The sequence below is a fragment of the Pseudophryne corroboree genome, chromosome 8, assembly GCF_028390025.1.
Source record: "Pseudophryne corroboree isolate aPseCor3 chromosome 8, aPseCor3.hap2, whole genome shotgun sequence".
In the NCBI taxonomy this organism is placed as follows: domain Eukaryota; kingdom Metazoa; phylum Chordata; class Amphibia; order Anura; family Myobatrachidae; genus Pseudophryne; species Pseudophryne corroboree.
In genome coordinates, this window is record NC_086451.1 from 304,793,715 (window position 1) to 304,817,309 (window position 23,595).

The 23,595-nt window shown below is 45.9% G+C and overlaps 1 protein-coding gene across 2 annotated transcripts in view; it reads left to right on the forward strand.

Annotated features, from left to right (window-relative positions):
- Window positions 1-23,595, forward strand: part of IL1RAPL2 (interleukin 1 receptor accessory protein like 2) — a 1,679,520-nt gene that overhangs the window by 1,600,184 nt on the left and 55,741 nt on the right. For both annotated transcript variants that reach the window (XM_063937358.1, XM_063937357.1), the window contains exon 7: window positions 8,973-9,102. In XM_063937358.1, the coding sequence (XP_063793428.1) occupies window positions 8,973-9,102 (130 nt within the window). The remainder of the gene's footprint in view (window positions 1-8,972; window positions 9,103-23,595) is intronic.

Here is a 23,595-nt window from a genome sequence, read left to right on the forward strand (position 1 = left end):
TATTTCTATTTGGTTGTCCCCGATAGTATCCGGTCGATTGGTAAGGTCTCCGATTATTATATCGACCTCGATTCATGTTTCTAACATTAGAATGCCAAAATGTACTTGATTGTATCTTGGAAAATTATCCTGTTGTGTATTCCTATGGTGTTGGGACTGCAACCTACCCTTATTGTCCTATATTAGTTGTATAGCACTTCAGAGGCTGGTGTTGGTGATAACTGTCACTGTCCCAGCATGGTCAACAAGCAGGTGTGGCGTCTGTTTAAATTTGGCTGACCAGCAGCCAATCATGGCCGGCCGACGGTATTTTGAATTTGGCTATGGCAGCGAGCCGATCACATCTCATGGACCGGCAAACATATAGGGGGCGCTACATAGTGCATAAAAAACTCAATATAGACTCCACATGCAACAAACACACTATGGGTAATGCTTGTATTGTAAGAATGGTATATTTACATATCACCAAACAACGAACAGTCACTTCTCCAGTCACTGGACGCTGTTGGTTCCACTCCTATATGCCATACTGATATGGAGAATTTCTTATACCATCTCAGTGTACCGCAGTCACATCTCGTGCCAGTACCCAGTATCCAGCATGCCCGCGACATGCAGAGATGGTATGAGAAAATTTCTGTATCACCAATTCTTTTATGCAAACTAAATTTTTACCAATAGTCTGGTCCTTAAATCTCATTCATAGTTCTGGATAATGTTGGGGTGAAAGACATTTGGTGTGCATGCCGAAATGACTGCACACTATCAGCAAAGGTGAATCATGCATATAAAAGTTTAAATAAAGTGTTTTGCTTTCCAGTGCTCTAAGTAACTAAAGGTCAGATGGGACGAGTTGTCCTTTTCTGTATTCTAATCTGGGAATGCAGCAAAAATTCAACTACTGTACTTCAGTGTGTTCATGGGAGTCCTAATCAGAGTTCTAACATATGGTGCACTTATGCATCATTTATATTATGTCTTGCTAAAACGTGTATCACTCTGATCCTGCGCTTAAATTCCTACTTGTTTAGGTCAAGGCTCTAAGAGGGCTTTCATGTCATTTCCAGCGAATGCTCCTTTCTTCCCCTTTTTTGACCTATTTCATACTGAGGCAGATGTTGTTGACATTTTATGTTACCTTCAGTAAACTACAACAGCTACAGATGTGACCTCTGCTATTTATCACAAGCACTGAGATACTCATCGCTTTCTAATATAAATTTAACTAAAACCATACAGCAATGTTTGGGGGTTTTTCAATCTTAATTTTACTTGTCCAAAGTTGTGAGGCTTACAGGAGAGCTGTGGTACAGAAACGTTCAATCTAAGGGCCTAATTCACTATGGATTGCTATTGAGGCTGATATAGGAGTTTTACACAAAACTGCTATTGCTAAAAATCGCATGTGAAGAGCCGCCCCTACCCCACCCGCGGCACCCCGCCCCTCCACCACCCGCAGTGCCTCCGGACCCCCTCCCCCATCTGATGCACCTGCCCCTCCCCCAACAACGTTCAACCCACCCCTTCCCCACCTGCAGTGCCTCCTGAACCCCCTCCCCCATCCACAACATCCCCGCACCTGCCCCTCCCCCACCCGCGGCACCCCCGCCCCTCCCCCACCCATAGCACCTCTAGTCACTAACAAAAGTTATGAAAAAAACTTACTGCAATATTGCATTGATACTACTAACCCTATATTTGGATATGTGGATAATCTAAGGACATTCTTATGATCCGTTCAATCATTAACAAAAAACAGTGGATAACATAGTATACCATTTGCACATACAAGAAAATAAATGCATGGTTATTGTGCCTGGGTCTCTAACGCTGGGTGGAGTCACAGGGCTGGGCGGAGTCACAGATGTGGGCTAATCTATGCAGATCAGGCACAGGCAGGGGTGTGTGAGGGGGTATGCCATACAAACAGACAGGGGCACCAGCTTACTGTGTGCTTGATTCCCCGCATCAGCATGATCAGCAGGGGCTCGCTGGTGCAGGACAGCTTCACTCTGCCACACACCACGCTTCTTCTTGGCGCATACTGTATGTCCCCAGTCTTCCGACCAAGGTCCGGACCAGCCAGATCCCTTGTCCCTCCGGTCCTGCGGTGGTGATGTGAGCCCAGAAGGCGACTCTCCGTCTGATGCTGACCGGGTCTCACTCCCGCTCCCCGTCTGAGCGCCGGTGCCTCTCCCCTGCCGCCTGTCACAGTAGCCCATGCAACAGCCTGACACAGCGAGGATAGAGGCAACCCTCCACCGCGCTCCCATTGCCGACTCAGCCCTCCCCCTGCTCTCCATCCGGTGTTCCCGCTTCGGACACGATGGCTGCCTGCTGTGGCCTGTGCGGACCACTGCATGTGGGGCGGCTGGCGGGTGGAGATGTGAGGCAGGGACACCGCAGACTGCTGTGCTTCCCGGCTGTCCGCGACAGCGCTTATAGTTACCCTGACACTAAGGCCGGGTGGCCTGCGGCCAAGCGGAGGAACACCCGCAACCCCCGGCCTAGCGCCGCAATGAGACAGTACGAGAGAGGCAGACATGCCATGTGTGTGCGGGAGCTGCTGCTGCTGCTGAGAGATGGGATCATAGGGGGAGAGATTAGTAGTGTGACTGATAGCTGTTACTGCATACCCTCAAACTACCTTTCTGGCAAGTACAGTACCCGCAGTGCCTCCGCACCCCTCCACCATCCACCGCACCTGCCCTGCCCCCAACCCTCCCCCATACGCAGTGCCTCTGGAACCCTAAACCCACCCGCAGTCCCCACTCCCCTGCCCCTCCCCCAACCGCAGCATCTCCCAACCCTCTACCGCAGCCCCCCCTCCACCCACAGCATCTACAGACACCCCCATCTGTGGTCATCCCCCACAACCACCCCTCCCCCATCAGCAGCACCTCCTGACCCCCTACCCCACCCGCCACACCCGCCCATCCACCACCCACTGTGCCTTCTGTCCCTTCCACCATCCGCCACACCTGCCCCTCCACCACCCCTCCCTCACATGTGGGCCTCCAGACCCCCTACACCACCCATGGCCCCCACTCCCCTGCCCCTCCCTCAACCACAGAACCTCCTAACCACAGGCCCCCCCTGCATCTGCCACCCCCTCCACCAACAGCATCTACAGACACCCTCCCCCATCCGCGGTCATCGCCCCCAACCACAGCACGTTCCTCACCCCCTACCCCACCCGCAGCACCACCGCACCCGCCCATCCACCACCCGCTGTGCCTTTGGACCCTTCCACCAAAACACCGCACCTGCCCCTCCACCACATGCCGCTCCGCCACCCTTCCCCCACACGCGGCGCCTCCAGACCCCCTACACCACCCATGGCCTCCAGTCCCCTGACCCTCCCTCAGACCCTCCCAACCGCAGGCCCCCCTCCACCCACAGCATCTATAGACACCCTCCCCCATCCGCGGCCATCCCCCGCAACTGCCCCTCACCCACCCGCAGCGCCTCCTGACCCCCTACCCCACCCGCGGCACCCCTGCACCTGCCCCTCCACCACCTGCAGCGCCTCCGGACCCCATCCGCTGCAACTGCCCCTCCCTCACATGCGGCGCCGGCAGATCCCCTACACCACCCGTGACCTCCACTCCCTACCCCCACCTGCAGCACATCCAAACCCCCTCCCTATCTGTGCCCCCCTCCACCCGCAGCACAGACACCCTCACCATCCGCAGTCTCCCCTGCAACCACCCCTCTCCCACCCGCAGTGCCTCCTGACCCCCTACCCCACCTGCGGCACCCACAAACCCACCCCTCCACCACCCAGGGCGCCTCCGGACCACCTCCCCATTCCTCCACCACACGTGGTACTTCCAAACCCCCTACACCACCCGCCACCTATCCTTCACCTGCAGCACCTCCCAACCCCATCCCCCGCACCTCCACCTCCGCAACCCGCGGCACCCCCACCTCTCCCCCACCACCCGCCGCTCCCACTCTCCGGCCCCTCCCCCAGCCACACCACCTCCCAACCCCCTCTGTCATCCCTGCCCCCTCCACCATCTGCTGCTCCTCCTAGCCCCCTACCCCACCCGCGGCACCCCACCCCTCCACCACCTGCAGTGCCTCCGGACCCCCTCCCCCATCTGATGCCCCTGCCCCTCCCCCAACAACGTTCAACCCACCCCTTCCCCACCTGCAGTGCCTCCTGAACCCCCTCCCCCATCCACAACATCCCCGCACCTGCCCCTCCCCCACCCGCGGCACCCCCGCCCCTCCCCCACCCATAGCACCTCCGGATCCCACTCCCCCGCCCATCCCCACCCGCAGCACCTCCCGACCCCCTCCCCATCCGCAGTCCCCCCCACACCCGCTGTATTCTGTACATTGTGCCCTGCAGGCACTGTTTACGCCGTCGCAAGGGGCTACGCCCCCTTCACCATCGGACGCCCTTTCATTGTGCAATATTTAACCACTAACAAAACTAGGAATGCAGGTAATACTCCATATAATATAGTGTTCACTCTAGAATCTGGGCAGGGCAGGGCACCGGACCTAGAGGGGCACAAGCGTGTGCGCGCGCGGCGAAAAGGAGGTGTGGCCATGCAAAATATGGGGTGGGGTCATTACGGGTAATAAAAGTGGGCGGTTCAGCACGCAGACGTAAAAAAAGGGGGCAAGGGCGGCCGGCGGCGTCACTGTTGGGGGTGTGCCCAGCACATACGGAGGTGCTGGGATTCCCCCAAGCGTTCTCTCATCTTTACACGCTGTGAGGGCAGGAAGCGGGCAGCAGTTTTAGCAGGGCGCCGCAGAAAGGGCAGGGCGGGTTTTGCCCTTAAAAAATCGGGCAGGGCGCGGTGCCCTGATAAAACTGCCTAGCGTGAACACTACAATACATGTATTGAACCCTAGAAAGGCGTGCAGGGGTTAAGGGGGCGTAGTCCCTTACGACGGTGTGAAGAGCTTCCGTAGGGTGCGATGAAGCACCTAGTGTATATATATATATATATATACATACAAGGATAGATATGCCCGGCACTCCACTCACTGTTAGTAGCAACTTGCTGCGGTGCCCTCCCAATACGAGATGCTTGATCCCAGATATGCAGACATAGAGACACGGGCGGCACTCGAGCAGACTTCACAGCTGTGTTGTGTGGCAATAAATTGACGTGATTTAACACAGCTGTGAAGTCTGCTCGAGTGCCGCCCGTGTCTCTATGTCTATATATATATATATATATATATATACACAGTATGTGTGTGTGTATATACTATATATATATATATATATATATATATATATAAACTGCATCCCATATACAAATATACAGTATATATAAATATAATAAAGAAAAAAATGGTCTCACACATATATGATAAAGATAGGAGTGCCAGCACATAATAAGGTAAATGTAGTCTGTAACAAGGAGCCCGCACATGCAAAAATACTGCTTCAAAAAACTTTTATAAAACGTTCAGCAAAGAAGTTCACATAACTCCACAAAAAGTGCATAGATTCGGAATCAGGACAATCATTAAAGTATACAAGCCTGCCAGGGTGGTCAGTAATCAAGCCAAGTCCCGCAAATTCCAGTAAGCATCAGCATGGACCCTTTGCCGAAATTGCTGCTCCCCTTCTCTTGCATGTCACGTGGGTCAAATGTCCCTTAGCCTAGGAAATAGACTCAACCATAGACAGAAGGACTCACCCATCCCGCCATGTGACTGCTCAGCACGAGTCATCTGACCTGTATTCAGGAGATCACACAGCATCAGATCACTTCACCTGCGGCTGCTGGAGACTTTTTTCTCAGTTGCATACTGCAGGTTCACGGCAGCATTCTCCAGTGGGAGGAAGGCGGGTGGAGGAGGGCAGCAGTGCACACAGACACCAGCAGAGTAGCAGAGCAGGGAGAGCGCCTCTCCATCACAGCGCCTCCATGCTTTGCAGACTCTGCTGAGCAGGTAGCACCGACTCTGCATGCAACCCTTGTGCAAGGGACCCCATTTTTCTGCAAGTCCTACTCTATCACTCAGAATTATAAACATGGTAACTGATATCACATCAGAATTAAACTTGAGGGGCCTGATGTAATCTCACTCGAGTTCGGCGGCCATGCAGGATGCCGGCCGAACTCTGACGTTTTTTTAAAGGGCAATCACTTACAAGGCATGGTTTTGCCTTTTAATTGATTTCCCATTTAAAAAAAAACTCTGCGTTCAGCCGGCATCCCGCATGGCTGACGAACTCGGGTGGCATTATCCCGCCCAAGGTATGTTTACTGGTTTAGAGCCCACCTGCTAACTGACTTATGGCTTCTAGTAGGTGAGGCAGTCATCAAGCATGACTGCTGCAAAACTACTAAGAAAACAGCTGACACAGGTTAAAATAAATAAGCTTACACAGGGGTACATGAGATGTGATCACAAAAAGATGAATAAAAAAATGAATTAACCAAAATAAACAGGGATTAAGGATATCTATGCTTTTCATCTATATATATATATATATATATATATATATATATGGTGATGAATGTTACTTTTAGTGCAAACTTTCAGCACTTCACTGTGGAATATTATACTGTATCTTTTTGTTATGTAAAAATTGCTCAAGTGTACTTACAGTATGTAGTGTTGCTCAGTGGCGGAACTACCGCCAGTGCAAGCTGTGCCTTGCACTGGGGCCCGCCACTGTCAAGGGGCCCAAAGCAGCGCGGCATGTAATGAGTCAAACTGACTCAGCACACAGCCACTCGCCGAGGAGAGGAGCGCAGCGGCCACAAGGAGGGGGGGAGGAGGAGGAGTTTGGAGGGGGACTCGGGAGCCGCAGCAGCGCAATGTAATTGTTGGAGGCGCTACTGTCCCTCTCCTTCACCATAGGCTGTCCTCCTGTGAATGCTGGGATGCGCTTGCCTTATCACAGCGGTGGAGGACAGCCTATGGTGAAGGAGAAGGACAGCTGCAGGAGCGCCTCCAACAATTACATTGCGCTGCTGCAGCTCCCGCGTCCCTCTCTCACCTCCTTCTTCTCCCCTGCCCGGGATCTGCCAGAAGCTGCTGCACCGAGGAGCCTGACTGCCAGCGGAGAGTAAGTATAATCAATTCTTTCTGTCTGTCTGTCTGTCTATCTATATATTCTGTCTGTCTGCCTTAATGTGTAAAAAGGGAACGCTGTCTGCCGTAATTTGTAAAAGGGGACGCTGTCTGCCATAATGTGTAAAAAGGGGACGCTGTCTGCCATAATGTGTAAAAAGGAACGCTGTCTGCCGTAATGTGTAAAAAGGGGACGCTGTCTGCCGTCATGTGTAACAAAGGGGACGCTGTCTGCTGCAATGTGTAAAAAAGGGGACGCTGTATGCCGCAATGTGTAAAAGAGGGGACGCTGCCTGCCGTTATGTGTAAAAAGTGGACGCTGTCTGCCGTAATGTGTAAAAAGGGGGACACTGTCTTCCATAATGTGTAAAAAGGGGACGCTGTCTGCCGTTATGTGTAAAAAGGGGACGCTGTCTGCAGTCATGTATAAAAAAGAGGACGCTGTCTGCCGTAATGCGTAAAAAAGGGGACGCTGTCTGCCTTAATGTGTAAAAAAGGGGACACTGTCGTTATGTGTAAAAAGGGGACGCTGTCTGCCGTCATGTGTAAAAAAGAGGACGCTGTCTGCCGTCATGTGTCTAAAAGAGGACGCTGTCTGCCGTAATGCGTAAAAAAGGGACACTGTCTGCTGTAATGTGTAAAAAGGGGACACTGTCTGCCGTAATGTGTAAAAAGGGGACGCTATCTGCTGTAATGTGTAAAAAGGGGACGCTGTCTGCTGTAATGTGTAAAAGGTGGACGCTGTCTGCCGTAATGTGTAAAAAGGGGGGCGCTGTCTGCCGTAATGTGTAAAAAGGGGGATGCTGTCTGCCGTTATGTGTAAAAAAGGGGACGCTGTCTGCCGTAATGCATAAAAAAGGGGTCAATGTCTGCCTTAATGTGTAAAAAAGGGGACACTGTCTGCCGTTATGTGTAAAAAGGGGACACTGTCTGCTGTAATGTGTAAAAGGTGGACGCTGTTTGCCGAAATGTGTAAAAAGGGGACGCTGTCTGCCGTAATGTGTAAAAAGGGGGATGCTGTCTGCCATTATGTGTAAAAAAGGGGACGCTGTCTGCCGTAATGCGTAAAAAAGGGGACGCTGTCTGCCTTAATGTGTAAAAAAGGGGACACTGTTTGCCGTAATGTGTAAAAAGGGGACGCTGTCTGCCGTAATGTGTAAAAGGTGGACGCTCTCTGCCGTAATGTGTAAAAAGGGGGGCGCTGTCCGCCGTAAAGTGTAAAAGGGGCTCTACCTGGTGTAGTGGCGCTACTGTGCGGCGTAATTTGAATAATGGAGACTACTGTGCACCGTTATATGAATTGGTATTATTTTGTGGCCACACCCCTTCCCCACAAAGCCATGCCCTTATATTTTTTGGGCGCGCCTGCGGCGCGCACTGCCCCTGTTTTCCATAGAGGGGGGGAACTCCGATGCCGTTTCTTGCACACAGCGCTAAAATGTCTAGTTACGGCACTGTTGCTAGGTATCCATTTCCCTGGCCCTGAGCAGGTCCCCCTCACCAGATCCTCTCCAGGGGTGAGGGGGTGGATTTGGATGGGATGAGGGGGGGGGCTCAAAGCATTTTGTCGCACCTGGGCCCACCCCTCGCTTGTTCCGCCGCTGGTGTTGCTAATGTATATCCTGTATTTTGCCAGAAAAGGCAATAAATGATGAATTAAATAGGGTCCCTTAAAACAGAAAGGCATTATGTACTAGATAAAATTATAGAGCTGTATTTTACAGGAGGACAAAAAGGTGACTCGAGGTGTACTTGCTAAAGTTAAGTGATTTTTCCAAGACTTACTGTATGTATGTGTATTATAAAACCTGTTTTTAAGTTCTGTCTGAATTTTGTCAAAAGCCATAATTCTGCACTGAAATAACCAGTAGGCAGAGGTGCTTAATGTGTTTTCTTCGTTTTATCTTCAGGCCGCCCACTCAGTGTATTTTGCAGAGCCTTCTTTGGATTTAGTGGCGAGTCAGGTCCCATGATCTACTGGATGAGGGGAGAGAAATTTATTGAAGAATTAGAGAATCACATTAAAGAAGGAGTAATCAGGTAAAACCTTACTGCTACTAAATAATGTTACCTCTTGTGATTGCCTCGTCTGGATGTGTATTGTACAGGAATTATCATACGCTTCATCTGTAAATTAATAAAAACTAACAACCAAAATGGGTTTTTTTAAATTTAAATTTAGAATTTCCTTTATTGAGGCTCCTCTTCAGAGATATTGTGTGCCCCAGCAACTCTTATTGTTATTCACAGGAGGCTGGTTCTGAAATCGGATTATTACAAACTATGGGGGTCATTCCGAGTTGTTCGCTCGTTGCCGATATTCGCTATATTGCGATTAGTCGCTTACTGCGCATGCGCAAGGTTCGCAGACCGCATGCGCTTAGTTATTTTACACAAAAGTTAGGTATTTTATTCACGGCATTACGAGGATTTTTCATTGTTCTGGTGATCGTACTGTGATTGACAGGAAGTGGGTGTTTCTGGGCGGAAACTGGCCGTTTTCTGGGAGTGTACGAAAAAACGCTGGCGTTTCTGGGAAAAACGCAGGAGTGGCTGGAGAAACGGGGGAGTGTCTGGGTGAACGCTGGGTGTGTTTGTGACGTCAAACCAGGAACGAAACTGACTGAACTGATCGCAATGGCTGAGTAAGTCTGGAGCTACTCAGAAACTGCTAAGAAATTTCTATTTGCAATTCTGCTAATCTTTCGTTCGCAATTCTGCTAAGCTAAGATACACTCCCAGAGGGCGGCGGCTTAGCGTGTGCAATGCTGCTAAAAGCAGCTAGCGAGCGAACTACTCGGAATGAGGGCCTATGTATGGTGTTATTAGTATTGCTTTTATTTTCCCCTAAACTTTATTGTTTTATAAAAAGAGTACAGAAGGGAAAAGCTAGGGGTTAGCATGGGGAGTGGAGAGTCACCACAAACCACAAATAGTAGGAACCGCCCAAAACAATTCCACAAGTACATGTGTAATCAAGAATAAGAGATAAGCGGGGTACACACTTGGCGATTGATCGGACGATATAACATTCCATCATGGATCGGAACAATATATCGGCCACATCGCTTAATGTGTACCCGTAATCACACGCTCCCTTGGGTCATTCCCTGGGTCATTCTGTTGGGTGTGCTGCATGCATTTTAAATGCAGCGGGCAACAATACAACACGCTGTTGTCCACTGCATTGTGCAGTGTGTATGGATAGCACAATGTATTATGCCATTGCTGGAGTACACACATCGTTTAGCTTGTACCCAGCAATAACTTATATGCAAATATCACACTGTTTTTATACTACACTGCTCAAAAAAATAAAGGGAACACTTAAACAACACAATGTAACTCCAAGTCAATCACACTTCTGTGAAATCAAACTGTCCACTTAGGAAGCAACACTGATTGTCAATCAATTTCACATGCTGTTGTGCAAATGGAATAGACAACAGGTGGGAATTATAGGCAATTAGCAAGTCACCCCCAATAAAGGAGTTGTTCTGCAGGTGGTGACCACAGACCACTTCTCAGCTCCTATGCTTTCTGGCTGATGTTTTAGTCACCTTTGAAAGCTGGCGGTGCTTTCACTCTAGTGGTAGCATGAGATGGAGTCTACAACCCACACAAGTGGCTCAGGTAGTGCAGCTCATCCAGGATGGCACATCAATGCGAGCTGTAGCAAGAAGGTTTGCTGTGTCTGTCAGCGTAGTGTCCAGAGCATGGAGGCGCTACCAGGAGACAGGCCAGTACATCAGGAGATGTGAAGGAGGCCGTAGGAGGGCAACAACCCAGCAGCAGGACCGCTACCTCCGCCTTTGTGCAAGGAGGAACAGGAGGAGCACTGCCAGAGCCCTGCAAAATGACCTCCAGCTAGCCACAAATGTGCATGTGTCTACTCAAATGATCAGAAACAGACTCCATGAGGGTAGTATGAGGGCCCGACGTCCACAGGTGGGGGTTGTGCTTACGGCCCAACACCGTGCAGGACGTTTGGCATTTGCCAGAGAACACCAAGATTGGCAAATTCGCCACTGATGCCCTGTGCTCTTCACAGATGAAAGTAGGTTCTCACTGAGCACATGTGACAGACGTGACAGAGTCTGGAGACGCCAATGAGAACGTTCTGCTACCTGCAACATCCTCCAGCATGACCGGTTTGGCAGTGGGTCAGTAATGGTGTGGGGTGGCATTTCTTTGGGGGGACGCATAGCCCTCCATGTGCTCGCCAGAGGTAGCTTAACTGCCATTAGGTACCGAGATGAGATCCTCAGACCCCTTGTGAGACCATAAGCTGGTGCGGTTGGCCCTGGGTTCCTCCAATACCTCATGTGGCTGGAGTGTGTCAGCAGTTCCTGCAAGACGAAGGCATTGATGCTATGGACTGGCCCACCCGTTCCCCAGGCCTGAATCCAATTGAGCACATCTGGGACATCATGTCTCGCTCCATCCACCAACACCATGCTGCACCACAGACTGTCCAGGAGTTGGCGGATGCTTTAGTCCAGGTCTGGAAGGAGATCCCTCAGGAGACCATCCGCCACCTCATCAGGAGCATGCTCAGGAGTTGTAGGGAGGTCATACAGGCACGTGGAGGCCACACACACTACTGAGACTCATTTTGACTTGTTTTAAGGACATTACATCAAAGTTGGATCAGCCTGTAGTGTGTTTTTCCACTTTAATTTTGAGTGTGACTCCATATCCAGACCTCCATGGGTTAATAAATTTGATTTTTGTGTGATTTTGTTGTCAGCACATTCAACTATGTAAAGAACAAAGTATTTAATAAAAATATTTCATTCATTCAGATCTAGGATGTGTTATTTTAGTGGTCCTTTTATTTTTTGAGCAGTGTATATAGAGACATAGGGCCTGATTCATGTTTGTAAGTAAAGCAAATAAGCAAGCAACAGGGCAAATCCATGTTACACTGCAGGTGGGGCAGACGCAACATGTGCAGAGAGATTTAGATTTGGGTGGGGTGTATTCAATTTAAAATCTAAATTGCAGTGTAAAAATAAAGCTGTCTAACATTTGTTGGCTACGTGCAAAAGCAGCTAGTATTAAAAAAAAAAAATATATATATATATATATATATATATATAAATGCATTTGCTCCCATTGCATGGCAACATGGTTTGTCCCAGACACAAAGTTACTTGCTTTTTGCTTTACTTACAAATATGAATCAGGCCCATAGTGGAGCCTGGCTAAATCTATCGTATCATGAATGGGTTAGGGGACTTTTACTCTTTGGCTTTTGCAGCTTTAGTAGCTAAGAAATTATGGCCTGTCCACATTTACTGGGTATCAGGGTAACCTAACCAAGGCTAGATCTGGGATAAATGTAGAGCATACCATCTTGCTTGTACATGTGAAAATGACACTCACAGTGGTTTCAGTTTTGTATAATACTAAAATATAGGAATTATAAGTACCTGTCCTCCAGCATAAATGGGAGATATTCAAGAACAATAAATGTACAATAGGTTTAAAAACAAAAATTACAGTAAGTTGGCTCTCCCCATGAATAATGTTGCTGTGTCAGTGCCAGTCGCTGTTCCCCTTCTACTATACTGATATTTAGGGTATTTCCCCTATTATTGCATTCTACAGTAGGTAGTTTATTAACCATTGTAGGGTTGATTGCCATTATACCATTTAGATATTCCACCGCTACAAGAGGGATCGAGTATTAGGGCTTCCATAGAAGAAAGAGATGTTGATTAAGCATCCGTTTGGTGTTTAAGAAATATTTGACTAATAAAAACCTCACAGAAATATGTATATTGTAAGGAATAATGTAAGCTAAAGTTTGCAAACAACTAGAGTGAGGGTCCTGAGTACACATCATTTATATACTGAAGGCTTATAGTACCTCTGCAAGTATTGTCAAATGATAGCTTTCCATTGCTTCGCAGACAGAATCATAATGTGAGACCACCCAACAGGAAATGTTTTCTTGACTTCACATTAGATGATAATTTAATAAATGAGGGTTTGCATATTTAGGTATTTCCCATTACTTCATGCACTTGAGGCCCAGTTTGGAGGGGCTTCTCATCCTATAGTTGACTTCCCACTCACAACTTTGAGCTTCTGGAAAAAATTGTCTTTGTTACTTATTCTTTTTTTTTAAATTTGTACTTATTGGAAGAAGGAAACACACCACATATGGACAATACACATGGTAATAACGAGATGGTACATTGCAAGTAACATACAATAACACAATCCAACAGGGCATCAATACATGAGGAAAGAATGTTGAACAACGTTTGGTAAGGTTGACCATGACATTGGTGGTATCAGGAGACCAGGAGTGTTCAGGGAGCTAGCAAAGCTTGACAGAAATTGAACAACAGGCCAGCATAAAACGGTGGGGATACTCTAGTGACCACCTCCATATTATACCAAGTTGTCATTCCTACTGCCTTTCTAACATGATCTCTTGTGGATGATGGCAGGGTGACTAATTAAGGGAGACCGTTTCTTTAAAAAAAATTCTAATCTAGCTTTAACATCCAAGGAACATTCGATACATCTGGTATAAATAAGGCAGACAACGTAGCATGAGAGAGATGGATATGGGATCTTTATGTATGCATTGGGTCAAAATAGTTTATTTTGAATGAGGGTGCTATACAGGCAAGTAATTATCAAACCCCTTTTGGTTTAGGAGACGGGACCAAATGTGGATAATAAATGCACAGAGCCCAGAGCATGCAATCCGTGAAGGGCATCTCCAAGTCATTATTAATGTAACCCTGTAAAGCAGTTCAAAAGGCCAGGAGCACTGGGCACAGCCGCATACAGTGAATGAACATTTGAAACATCTGACTGATGCACCTGTGAGGACCCTAAGTTTAGGGGTATAGTAGACTCAATGGAGTAGTTTATAATGCATTTCTGCATATGAGGAAGAAGGCAATTGTTTATTGAGCACAGCACACTGCTTAGCTATATTTTTCAAATTGATCCCCACAAAAGTGTCTCTCCATTTGGCCAATCCTGTTGTTACTTTACAAAGATCTAACCATCATCTAATATGAGAATAAATCAGTGACATTGGTTGAGGCTCTCAGGGTTGTAGTCTATACTATCAAAGGAGATACCTAAATCTGTGGATGTCAAATGGAATAGCAATTGGGTGATATAGCTATGAACTTGAAAAAAAGGCATAGAGGTGAAAATCCAGAGAAAGGTAATTATCCTTAAATTATGACAAGGTTAAAAACCGAGGAGCATTCAAAGTCTAAGAATTGATACCAATTTAAGTCCCTGGAGATGTCAAGACCTAACCACAGCATTAGCTTTGCCGTTCTGAAAGTCTGGATTAGAAATCAGGGGCATGAACAGAGAGTTCAATGAAAGTAAGCCAAGGTGTTGTATAAGTATATGCCAAGCCTGACCAATGGGTACAGAGAAGGGGATTAGTATGTGGAGCAGGGAAAGAAAAACTGATGGCAGAATGTAATAAACTTACAAGGTTGAGCGTGGGCTAAAAGCATCGTCCAAGGCCATATATATATACAATTCCTTCAATCCAATGAATTCCACTTAATGGCTGCCAGAGCATAATCCTGTGCACATGGGAGATTCAGCCCACCTAGTAGCGGAGGTTGTTGTAATTTACAATTTTGTCATGGTAACGTTGATGTTTGTGAATGTCTCATTTTGCAAGGTGAGTAAAAGAGACTATTTTCTACTAATGACCTTGTCCCAAGTATATCGGAAGATGTTTCCATCTAGCGATATCCTCCAACATTTGGTTTATACAGTCAGGGAAATTAAAAGAGTACAAATCTAAGTGATATGGCTGAAAACATAGACCTAAATAATTTAGATGACCTTTGGCCCAGTGGACAGGAAACAAATCTCCCCAGCAGGCTTATTCTTAATAAGAAAAAAAGTTAGAGATCAGCCCTGGAGTGGTGCTCTGTGTCGAGGATGACCTGAGATGCCACTTCTACTTTGTGCTCTTATACGAGCACATTTATATTCTACTCAGTATCTGGTCCTCTTCAGAGCGGATGTTTCAAATGTGATCCGTGCAATGGACTATCCCTAATGCAGCTTTCAGCAGATGTATTCTGGCAATAACTGTGGAACTGTCCTGTGATGCACAACTTATGGGTGGAATGTTATAAACTGACAGATGTTACTAGTACCCAGAGCTGGATGTCACCTGATGCTCCTGTATAGTCTTGTTAATACGGACTGTGTTTGAAGGTGATGTGTTACCTCTGCTAATATGTCACCTAATTTTAGACCCAAGTTGCCCCAATGTATACAGTATGTATATGATGACACTGTACTACAGTAAGTTGCTGAAATAAAAAAAATCTCAATAAAAACAGATGAAACGGCCGCCAAGCTGTGACATCATCGTCGGCAGTGCTGTACACACAGTCAGGCATGGCGATATTTCTATGAAGGAAGAGAAAAAGAAAGACTCTATGTTGGGGCACTCTTGATATGATAAAAAATAATTAACTTAACTTTTAATTGAGTAGAATCTAAAAGATTTGTACACAAAAAGACAAACACAGAAAAATGTTTTGCAATTTCACCTCCACATCCAATATCATAAATTTTTGATCAGATGAGAGTAAATACACCCAGAGAACTCATTAATCACAATAAAAATTCATTGAGGTACACCTGAGGTGAAAATATCTAAACTGGTATAATTTACTCTACTCTAATCAATAATTTATGATATTGGATGTGGAGGTGAAATTTCAACACCTTTTTCTGTATGTGTCTTTTTGTGTACAAATCTTTTAGATTCTACTCAATTAAAAGTTAAGTTTTAATTATTTTTCATCATATCAAGAGTGCCCCAACATAGTCTTTCTTTTTCTCTTCCTGCATACCGATATGCTCTACTGACTCTGGGAGCACCACCAACCATAGAGACCTTTAATACCCACTTTAGGGATCCCCTACATATACATATATCGTTGGTTCCCAAGGGCCATACAGAATAGAGCCCTTTAACAACACTATTAGGTCCTGTGCGGCACCAAACAAACCCCTATTCAGGCCGATATTTCTGCAAGTTGCAATGGCTGCAGGACCGTTAGCGTCGTTAAGAGAAATGTACACCCGCTGATCCGCTACTGATTGGTATTCTTTTAAATATAACTAGGAGTTTCTATATTAATGTATATTTAATAAAAGGCAAATTTTATCATCCTTGCAACAACATGTAATTGTTATTGTTTTTTATAAATATAGCAGGATTCACACATCTGTTTCATAGAAAATGTACAAGACAGACCCTAATTAGTGTCATCTTTCCATTATAGGTTTTGCTTTCACTTCTTATTCTTATCTGTAAATAATTAGTGATTTTAGCTAATCAGCACATTCTCCAATAGCTCTAGCAAATATACTGTAGTGTTCTCAATGTTTCTCTGTGGTCTTTTCAGTGTTTCTGTAAGATCTTGTTCCTTACCCATTCAACTTAGACGGTGATCTTTACTTTTTCTTGGACTGTGGTTTTGGACAGATCATTTTTTTAGGGTCTACAAGCAGGTTTTTTTTATTTTTTATTTTTTTACTATTCTGTTGACAGTTATATAATAATTGTATTCTGTCCCTTGAAAGTGCATTAGTCTCTATCTACAGCACATACTACCACAATTGGGTATTTCTTCAAACAGAAACTTGCTCACCCAAGGGTGTAACTAGATCTTTGTGGGCCCCATAGCGAAATCCTTGAAAGCACCCCCCTCCTGCCGAGGGTGTCAAGGGGAGAGAAACAGAGAGAGGAGCTAGAAAGAGAGGAGGAGAGAGTGGGTTTCATGGAAAAAGAGGGAATAAGAGAAAGAGAGAGAGAGAGGGTGTCAGTGAGAAAGAGAAAGGAATGATAGTGGAGAGAGAATGTGAATCTGGGAAATAGAGAGGGTGTTAGAGACAGTGGGGGTCATTCCGAGTTGATCGCACGTAGCAACTTTTTGCTGCTCGTGCGATCAACCTGACGCCCTCTATGGGTTAGTGTATTTTAGCATAGCAGGGCTGCGATTGCATGTGCAGCCCTGCTATACTTAAAAAGTTTCAAGCAAAACAAGACTAGCCCTGGAGCTACTTACCAGTGCGACGGATCCAGCGATGAAGGTCTCGGCTGTGACGTCAGACATCCGCCCTCCAAACGCCTGGACACGTCTGCGTTTGACTTACCATGCCCGGGAAACGGTGAGTAGACACCCCAATCCTCCTTCCCACTGTCAGTCTTCTTGCGATCGCGCCAGCGATCACTTTCATCGGTCCTGGCACCGTGCAGCTGCAGTTCTGACCTGTTTGCACCGCAGTGAATAACTGCTGCGTACGAACGGGTCTGAATGACCCCCAGTGTGAGAGAAAGGGAGAGACAGTGTCATAGAGAGAGGGAGGGAGGGAAAATCAGTGTCAGGAAGAGAGAGAGAGAGACAGAATCAGGGAGAGAGAGACAGTGTCAGGGAGCGAGATATACAGTGTCCTTTGAGAGAAAGAAAGGGAGAGAAAGACTGTGTCAAGGAGAGAGAGAGAGACTGTCAGGGAGAGATATAGTGCCAGAGAGAGAAAAGAGATAGTGTCAGGGAGAAAGAGACACACACACAGTGTCAGGGAGAGAGAGAGACACTGTCAAGGATAGAGGAAGAGAGAGACAGTGTCAGGGAGTGAGAAAGACAGCATCAGAGAGAGATATATAGTGTCATGGAAAGAGACCATCAGAGAGAGACAGTATCAAGGAGAGAGAAGGAGAGCGATATTGTCAGGAGAGGGAGACAGAGATAATGTCAGGGGGAGAGAGATACAGTGTCAGGGAGAAAAAGAGAGAGATTGGGAGGGCTTGAGAGGGAGTTAGTGCCAGGGAGTGCGAAAGGGAGAAAGAGACTGTCAGAGTGAAAGAGGAAGATAGTGTCAGGGAGAGAGGGAGACAGTGTCAGGGAGAGAGAGAGCGGCAGTGTCAAGGATAAAGGAAGAAAGTGTCCATGAAAGTGAGACAGTGTCAGAGAGTCAGGAAGAGAGTGAGGGAGAAAGATAGTGTCTCTCTCCCTGACATTGGGCCTAATTCAGAGTTGATCGCAGCAGCAAATTTGTTAGCAGTTGGGCAAACCTAGGAAGTAATTCTGAGTTGATCGCAGCAGGATTTTTGTTAGCAGTTGGGCAAAACCATGTGCACTGCAGGGGGGGCAGATATAACATGTGCAGAGAGAGTTAGATTTGGGTGGAGTGTTCAAAATGAAATCTAAATTGCAGTGTAAAAATAAAGCAGCCAGTATTTGCCCTGCACAGAAACAAAATAACCCACCCAAATCTAACTCTCTCTGCACATGTTATATCTGCCTCCCCTGCAGTGCACATGGTTTTGCCCAACTGCTAACAAAAATCCTGCTGCGATCAACTCAGAATTACCCCCCATGTGCACTGCAGGTGTGGCAGATAAACCATTTGCAGAGAGAGTTAGATTTGGGTGGGTTGTGTTGTTTCTGTGCAGGGTAAATACTGGCTGCTTTATTTTTACACTGCAATTTAGATTTCATTTTGAACACTCCACCCAAATCTAACTCTCTCTGCACATGTTATATCTGCCCCCTGCAGTGCACATGGTTTTGCCCAATTGCTAACAAATTTGCAGCTGCGATCAACTCTGAATTAGGCCCAATGTCAGGGACAGAGACAGTGTCAGAGAGAGAGACAGATGGTGTCAGGGGGAAAGAGAGAAGAGAAGGAGAGAGAGTGTCATGGGGAGATTCAGGGGAGAGAGAGAGGGGGAAGAGGGAGCACTACCTGACTACAGTGCAGCTACAGGTCTCTGATAGGGGCAGGCACTTCACGGCATTAGGCTCCACCCTGTAAATACCCGCGAATTGCGACACTGCACTGTCCTGCTGCCGAGAGCCAACCAGGCTGGTGGAAAGTTTGCCGCAATGTGCGGGCACCTTGCAGCATTCTCTGAGGCTGTAGCCTTCAGGCACGCTATTGGTGGCAGCCTTTCAGTCAAGTGGGTGGCGGCAAAGGTGAGCGGTAGGCCTTGGAGGCAGCCTGTGACAGGGTGCAAGGGGAGTAGCAGGCCCTGGAAGCAGTTTGGGCCCCATAGCATCTGCACCCCCTGCACCCACAGTAGTTACACCACTGTGCTCACCTATTTAATTGTAAATGTCAAATTAATTGCAGGAATCTGCTGTCTTCCTTTTATATTTTTATTTTTTTAAGACCCAACAACTATAATATGTTTTTTGCTCACATAAGAGTAGTGTGGCTTTTGGGAAAAGGGTGTGGTCTCAGTTCAAATTGGGTGTGATTTGGTTAGCTCTAGATCAGGGGTGGCCAAGAGGTAGGTTGTGATCTATCGGTAGCTCGCGGAGCACCCACCGGTAGATCGTGACCAACATAACTAAACTTAACCAGATCCCAGTAGTGCGGCAAGCCGGTGACATCATAATGTCACCCACACACTGTGAGGAGCCCACCACCACTGCTTCTTTTCCTTTGACCACCTGGCCTGCCTGTCATGTCGTCTTGTCATAGGGAGCTGCTGTTCCACCTGGCTGCCTGCTCGGTAGGTAGTGTTTGGCGGTGTTATTGAAGTTTTATAAGGGGGAGGGAGGAGGAGCGGGGTCTGAGACAATTTAATATGGTTTTTTTTTTTGTGGGAGACAATTTTTTTTACTTGTATGGGGCAACTGTGTGGGGGCAATGTATTTTTACTACTGTGTGAGGGCCAATGTGTTTGAGTTTTTTACTTGTGGGGGGACAATTTGTGATTTCGGGTGGGACAGTCCCTACACCCAGTGCAGCGAAGTCACGCCCCCTTTTTGTTATGCCTTACCCCTTTTTTGGGCATGCATCTGTGGTGCGCGCTTTTGTTCCACCTAGGTAGATCACAAAAGCTTTTCAGCTTTCAAAGTAGATCACCAACTCCAAAAGTCTGGCCATCCCTGATCTAGACATACTTTATGCGCATGGAAGTGTGGCCTACTCATTCCAATTTTCCGCATGAATGGTTGTTAGATTTTTCTTCCCAAGACTCTCTTTGATCAGTGGCCTATGAGTATTATTGTTTATTTGCATTGTGCAGTTATTGGCATGAGAGAATGTTGTGATAGAAATCTTCTGGAGGTTAAATGGGTGGAACAATGTAACTGTAAATTCTTTGGGGTATATTTACTAAAGTGCAAATTTTTAGAAGTGGAGATGTTGTCAGTAGCAACCAATCAGCTTCTACCTATTATCTTCTAGAAGATGCTAGATAAATGATAAGTAAATTGTGATTGGTTGCTATGGGTAACATATCCACTTCTAAAATCCTGCACTTTAGTAAATATACCAATTTATCTTTGAATTTGCGATAACTCTTTCCCACCTAACTTATTACACAGCCCCAAAAAACAGTTTTTTGACAAGGATATCTGAACAATTTTAGGATATTTTTGTTTTATTTTTTTCCCATGGAAGCCCATGTTTAGGTTTTTTCTTCCTGTGGGGTTAATGTGTGTGTATTTTTTCCTGTGGGGGACAGTGTTTATTTTTCCCTGTGGGGGCTAACGTGTGGGTGCCAATTTGTTTTTGTTTTTTTTCTTGTGGAGGCCATTGTGTTTTGTATTTTTTTCCTGTGGAGGATTGATCAAAGTTATTTTTCCTGTGGGGGACAATATTAATTTTTTATTGACATTATAAATAATAATACAAGTCATTATTAATGATATAGTTGGATTGGGGATGTGATCTAAAAATTTTCACACAGGTTACTAGTAAACCTGTGGCCGACCTGGTCTAGATACATTGCCTAATATAAAAGAAAACATCCAGAGCAATATGTAATAACCTGCGAGGTGCAGACTGTTTGTGAATTTCTGCGAGTCTGCCCGTATTTTTAAAGTAGCAATCATTTACAAGGCAAAACTAGTTTGGTTTTGCCTTGTAAATGGTTGCCGCTTTAAAATTACGAGCAGATTCGCACCTCGCAGGCTATTACATATTTCCCCCAATATGCAAATATGGCACATGTAAAATAGACAATGTCAGTGTTCTCTCTTTGACATGATTACTCTATGACATTAATGGGGGTTAAGCATATTTTAAAAGGTCATTCTACATTGGTAGGAGTTTGACTTTTGATGTGACATTTATACTTTTCATTTTTACATAGTGTCCTTTTTTTAGTTGTTTCCAAATCTTAGCATACCTAGTTGCACTTCTGCTTAGCAGAGTTGTCTGCATTCATGTAGGCAGGGAGAACAATGTAGATACATGAGTACAAAAACAAGTGTTTTGCACTGCACACTGATTATGTTTCACAATAAAATCCACGTTTCAATTACAAATGAACCAATAGTAATTTAGGTAAGTGGAATGAATAAAATACATGGAGCTGTGCTTCATTGCCCCCCACCCTGTACTTTATGTTATTATTGCAGTGCTGACACAAGTGTGTGACTTGAATAGGATGATGGGCGTCAGGCACCTGATAATGCCATTGGTCCACGTTTTGGAACAAACATCTGCTTTCATTGGTTACTTGAAATATACTATTCAGAGGCGGTTGGTTTCTATGGGTCATAGCACATTTGTGCTTTGTTAGAACCTTTACTATACTTTCTTCGCTAACATTAACTATGCTAAAGAAAGTCTAAATAATGGTACATTTCTGAAGAAATGTACTAGTCATTTCAGAAATACTGATCTTTAATGGTCTTTTGACCATTATATAAACTGGTGGCAGATTGCACCTTTAGGAAAGAACAGATCAGGACCACTATCTTTGTAATGCAATACTGTATGTCAGGTCATTTCTTCCCACTCCAACATGATTAATAATTAGCATTCTCTATGGGTTGGCCGGCGTCAGTATTCCGACTGCCAGTATGCCGTACGCATTCCCTATCTATATTTGCATGGCCATACCAATGTACACATGCCCTAACAAACTTCTTCACACAAATGTTCAGAAACCAAAGCTCACTATAGGCAGACAGATGCAAACACTGTAGCAAATCTATAACTAAGAATGGGTGCTATTATTATGTCTTTCAAGTTAAAGAAACTCCTTTCTACAGAGTAGATACAAAAGGGGATAATTCATAAATCAAAAGATTGTGTACATTGTACATTTAAAAGAAAGGTTAAGTATGTACTTCCTGTATGGGGAACCTACAGTATGTACTAGACCATTTACCAACTGGTAAACATCCACATGGCTTGGAATCATATCCATATACAGTACATGCATGGATTTTAATGCTAGTGGGTACGAGGCCTTATACAGATGTGTCCTCATACATCCAGCCTCTATATGCCATGCAGCGTGAGATGCCTGGCATGAGTGAGCCACGAGGTCATATGCTCCTCTTCTAACATTGGGCATTTTTTATTTTATTTTTTGCATCTTACTCGCAATGCAGGAGACTGCTGATTACTTTTATATCATTTATGACGCTTGTATATTTTGTGTGACTGAGACTGTATATGGAGCAGAACAGAACTTGTATTTGAAAAAAAACTGCGGCCGCTACAATGTAGCACAGTCTCCTCAAGCATCCTAGCCGCATAACATTGTGAATAAGACAATTTTTCGTCAACAAAAAAAAAAGGAAAAGACACGCCCGACGCTAGAAGAGTCTCACGAAACCTGGCGTGCCATGAGGGGCTGTTCAGTGTGACTGCAGCAAAGATGTATGAGGTCACATATGTACAGGTGTGATAAATAATCCCAGCGTTCGGTTTAAGAGTTAAGTACCCTCCCCCTCCCCCCTACCCTCCTCGGTGGCTGCTAGGGCTAAATCAAGGGGGTTGGCGGCTAGACCTACATTTCGGGGGTGGCGGCTATGGCTAACCATCCCCTTAGTGCCTAACCCTAATCCCCCTAACATCTAACCCTGCCTCCCCCGGGCCCTAAGCCTAATATCCACCTCGATACTTACCAGCGGGATGTCGGCTGTCGGTGTCCCGGCGCCGGTATCCTGAGTGGTGTCGGGATTCCAGCATCGGTCACATGACCGCCGGCATCCGGACTGTTCAGATGCCAAACCTGGCATCCCATCTGTAAAGTACATACTGAATAAGTGAAACTCTGTAAAACCCCCTGAAATGAATCTATTTTCCAGACCCATACTACAGAATATACTGGAGAAAGCTAGATGGAGGCACACAAGCTTTAGGTGGGATAAGAGGACGGAGAGACACACTACGTTAAATTAAGAGAAATGTCTTTAATTGAGAGTTTAAATGTTCAAGTCTAAAAGTAGAGTTGGCTATGGTATATATACTGTGGTTTTATGAGTAGCTGGTGAAATAGGTCAGAGGATGGAAATATAACCACGCATTGATCTCTGATCATGGAAATGTCACTTGCGGAACACTTCAGTTCTTCTTTTAATGATCAAAGAAATAACAATTTGTCTTCAATTGGAAATGCTATCAGGGCTATGAAATCAGCTTGTGAACCTGTAATGAAAAGGTAGTTATTTAATAGAACCACTTCCTCAATTATAATTCATGCTTTCATAACCGCTCGTCTAAATGTTTCTGGACTGTGCTTCAATG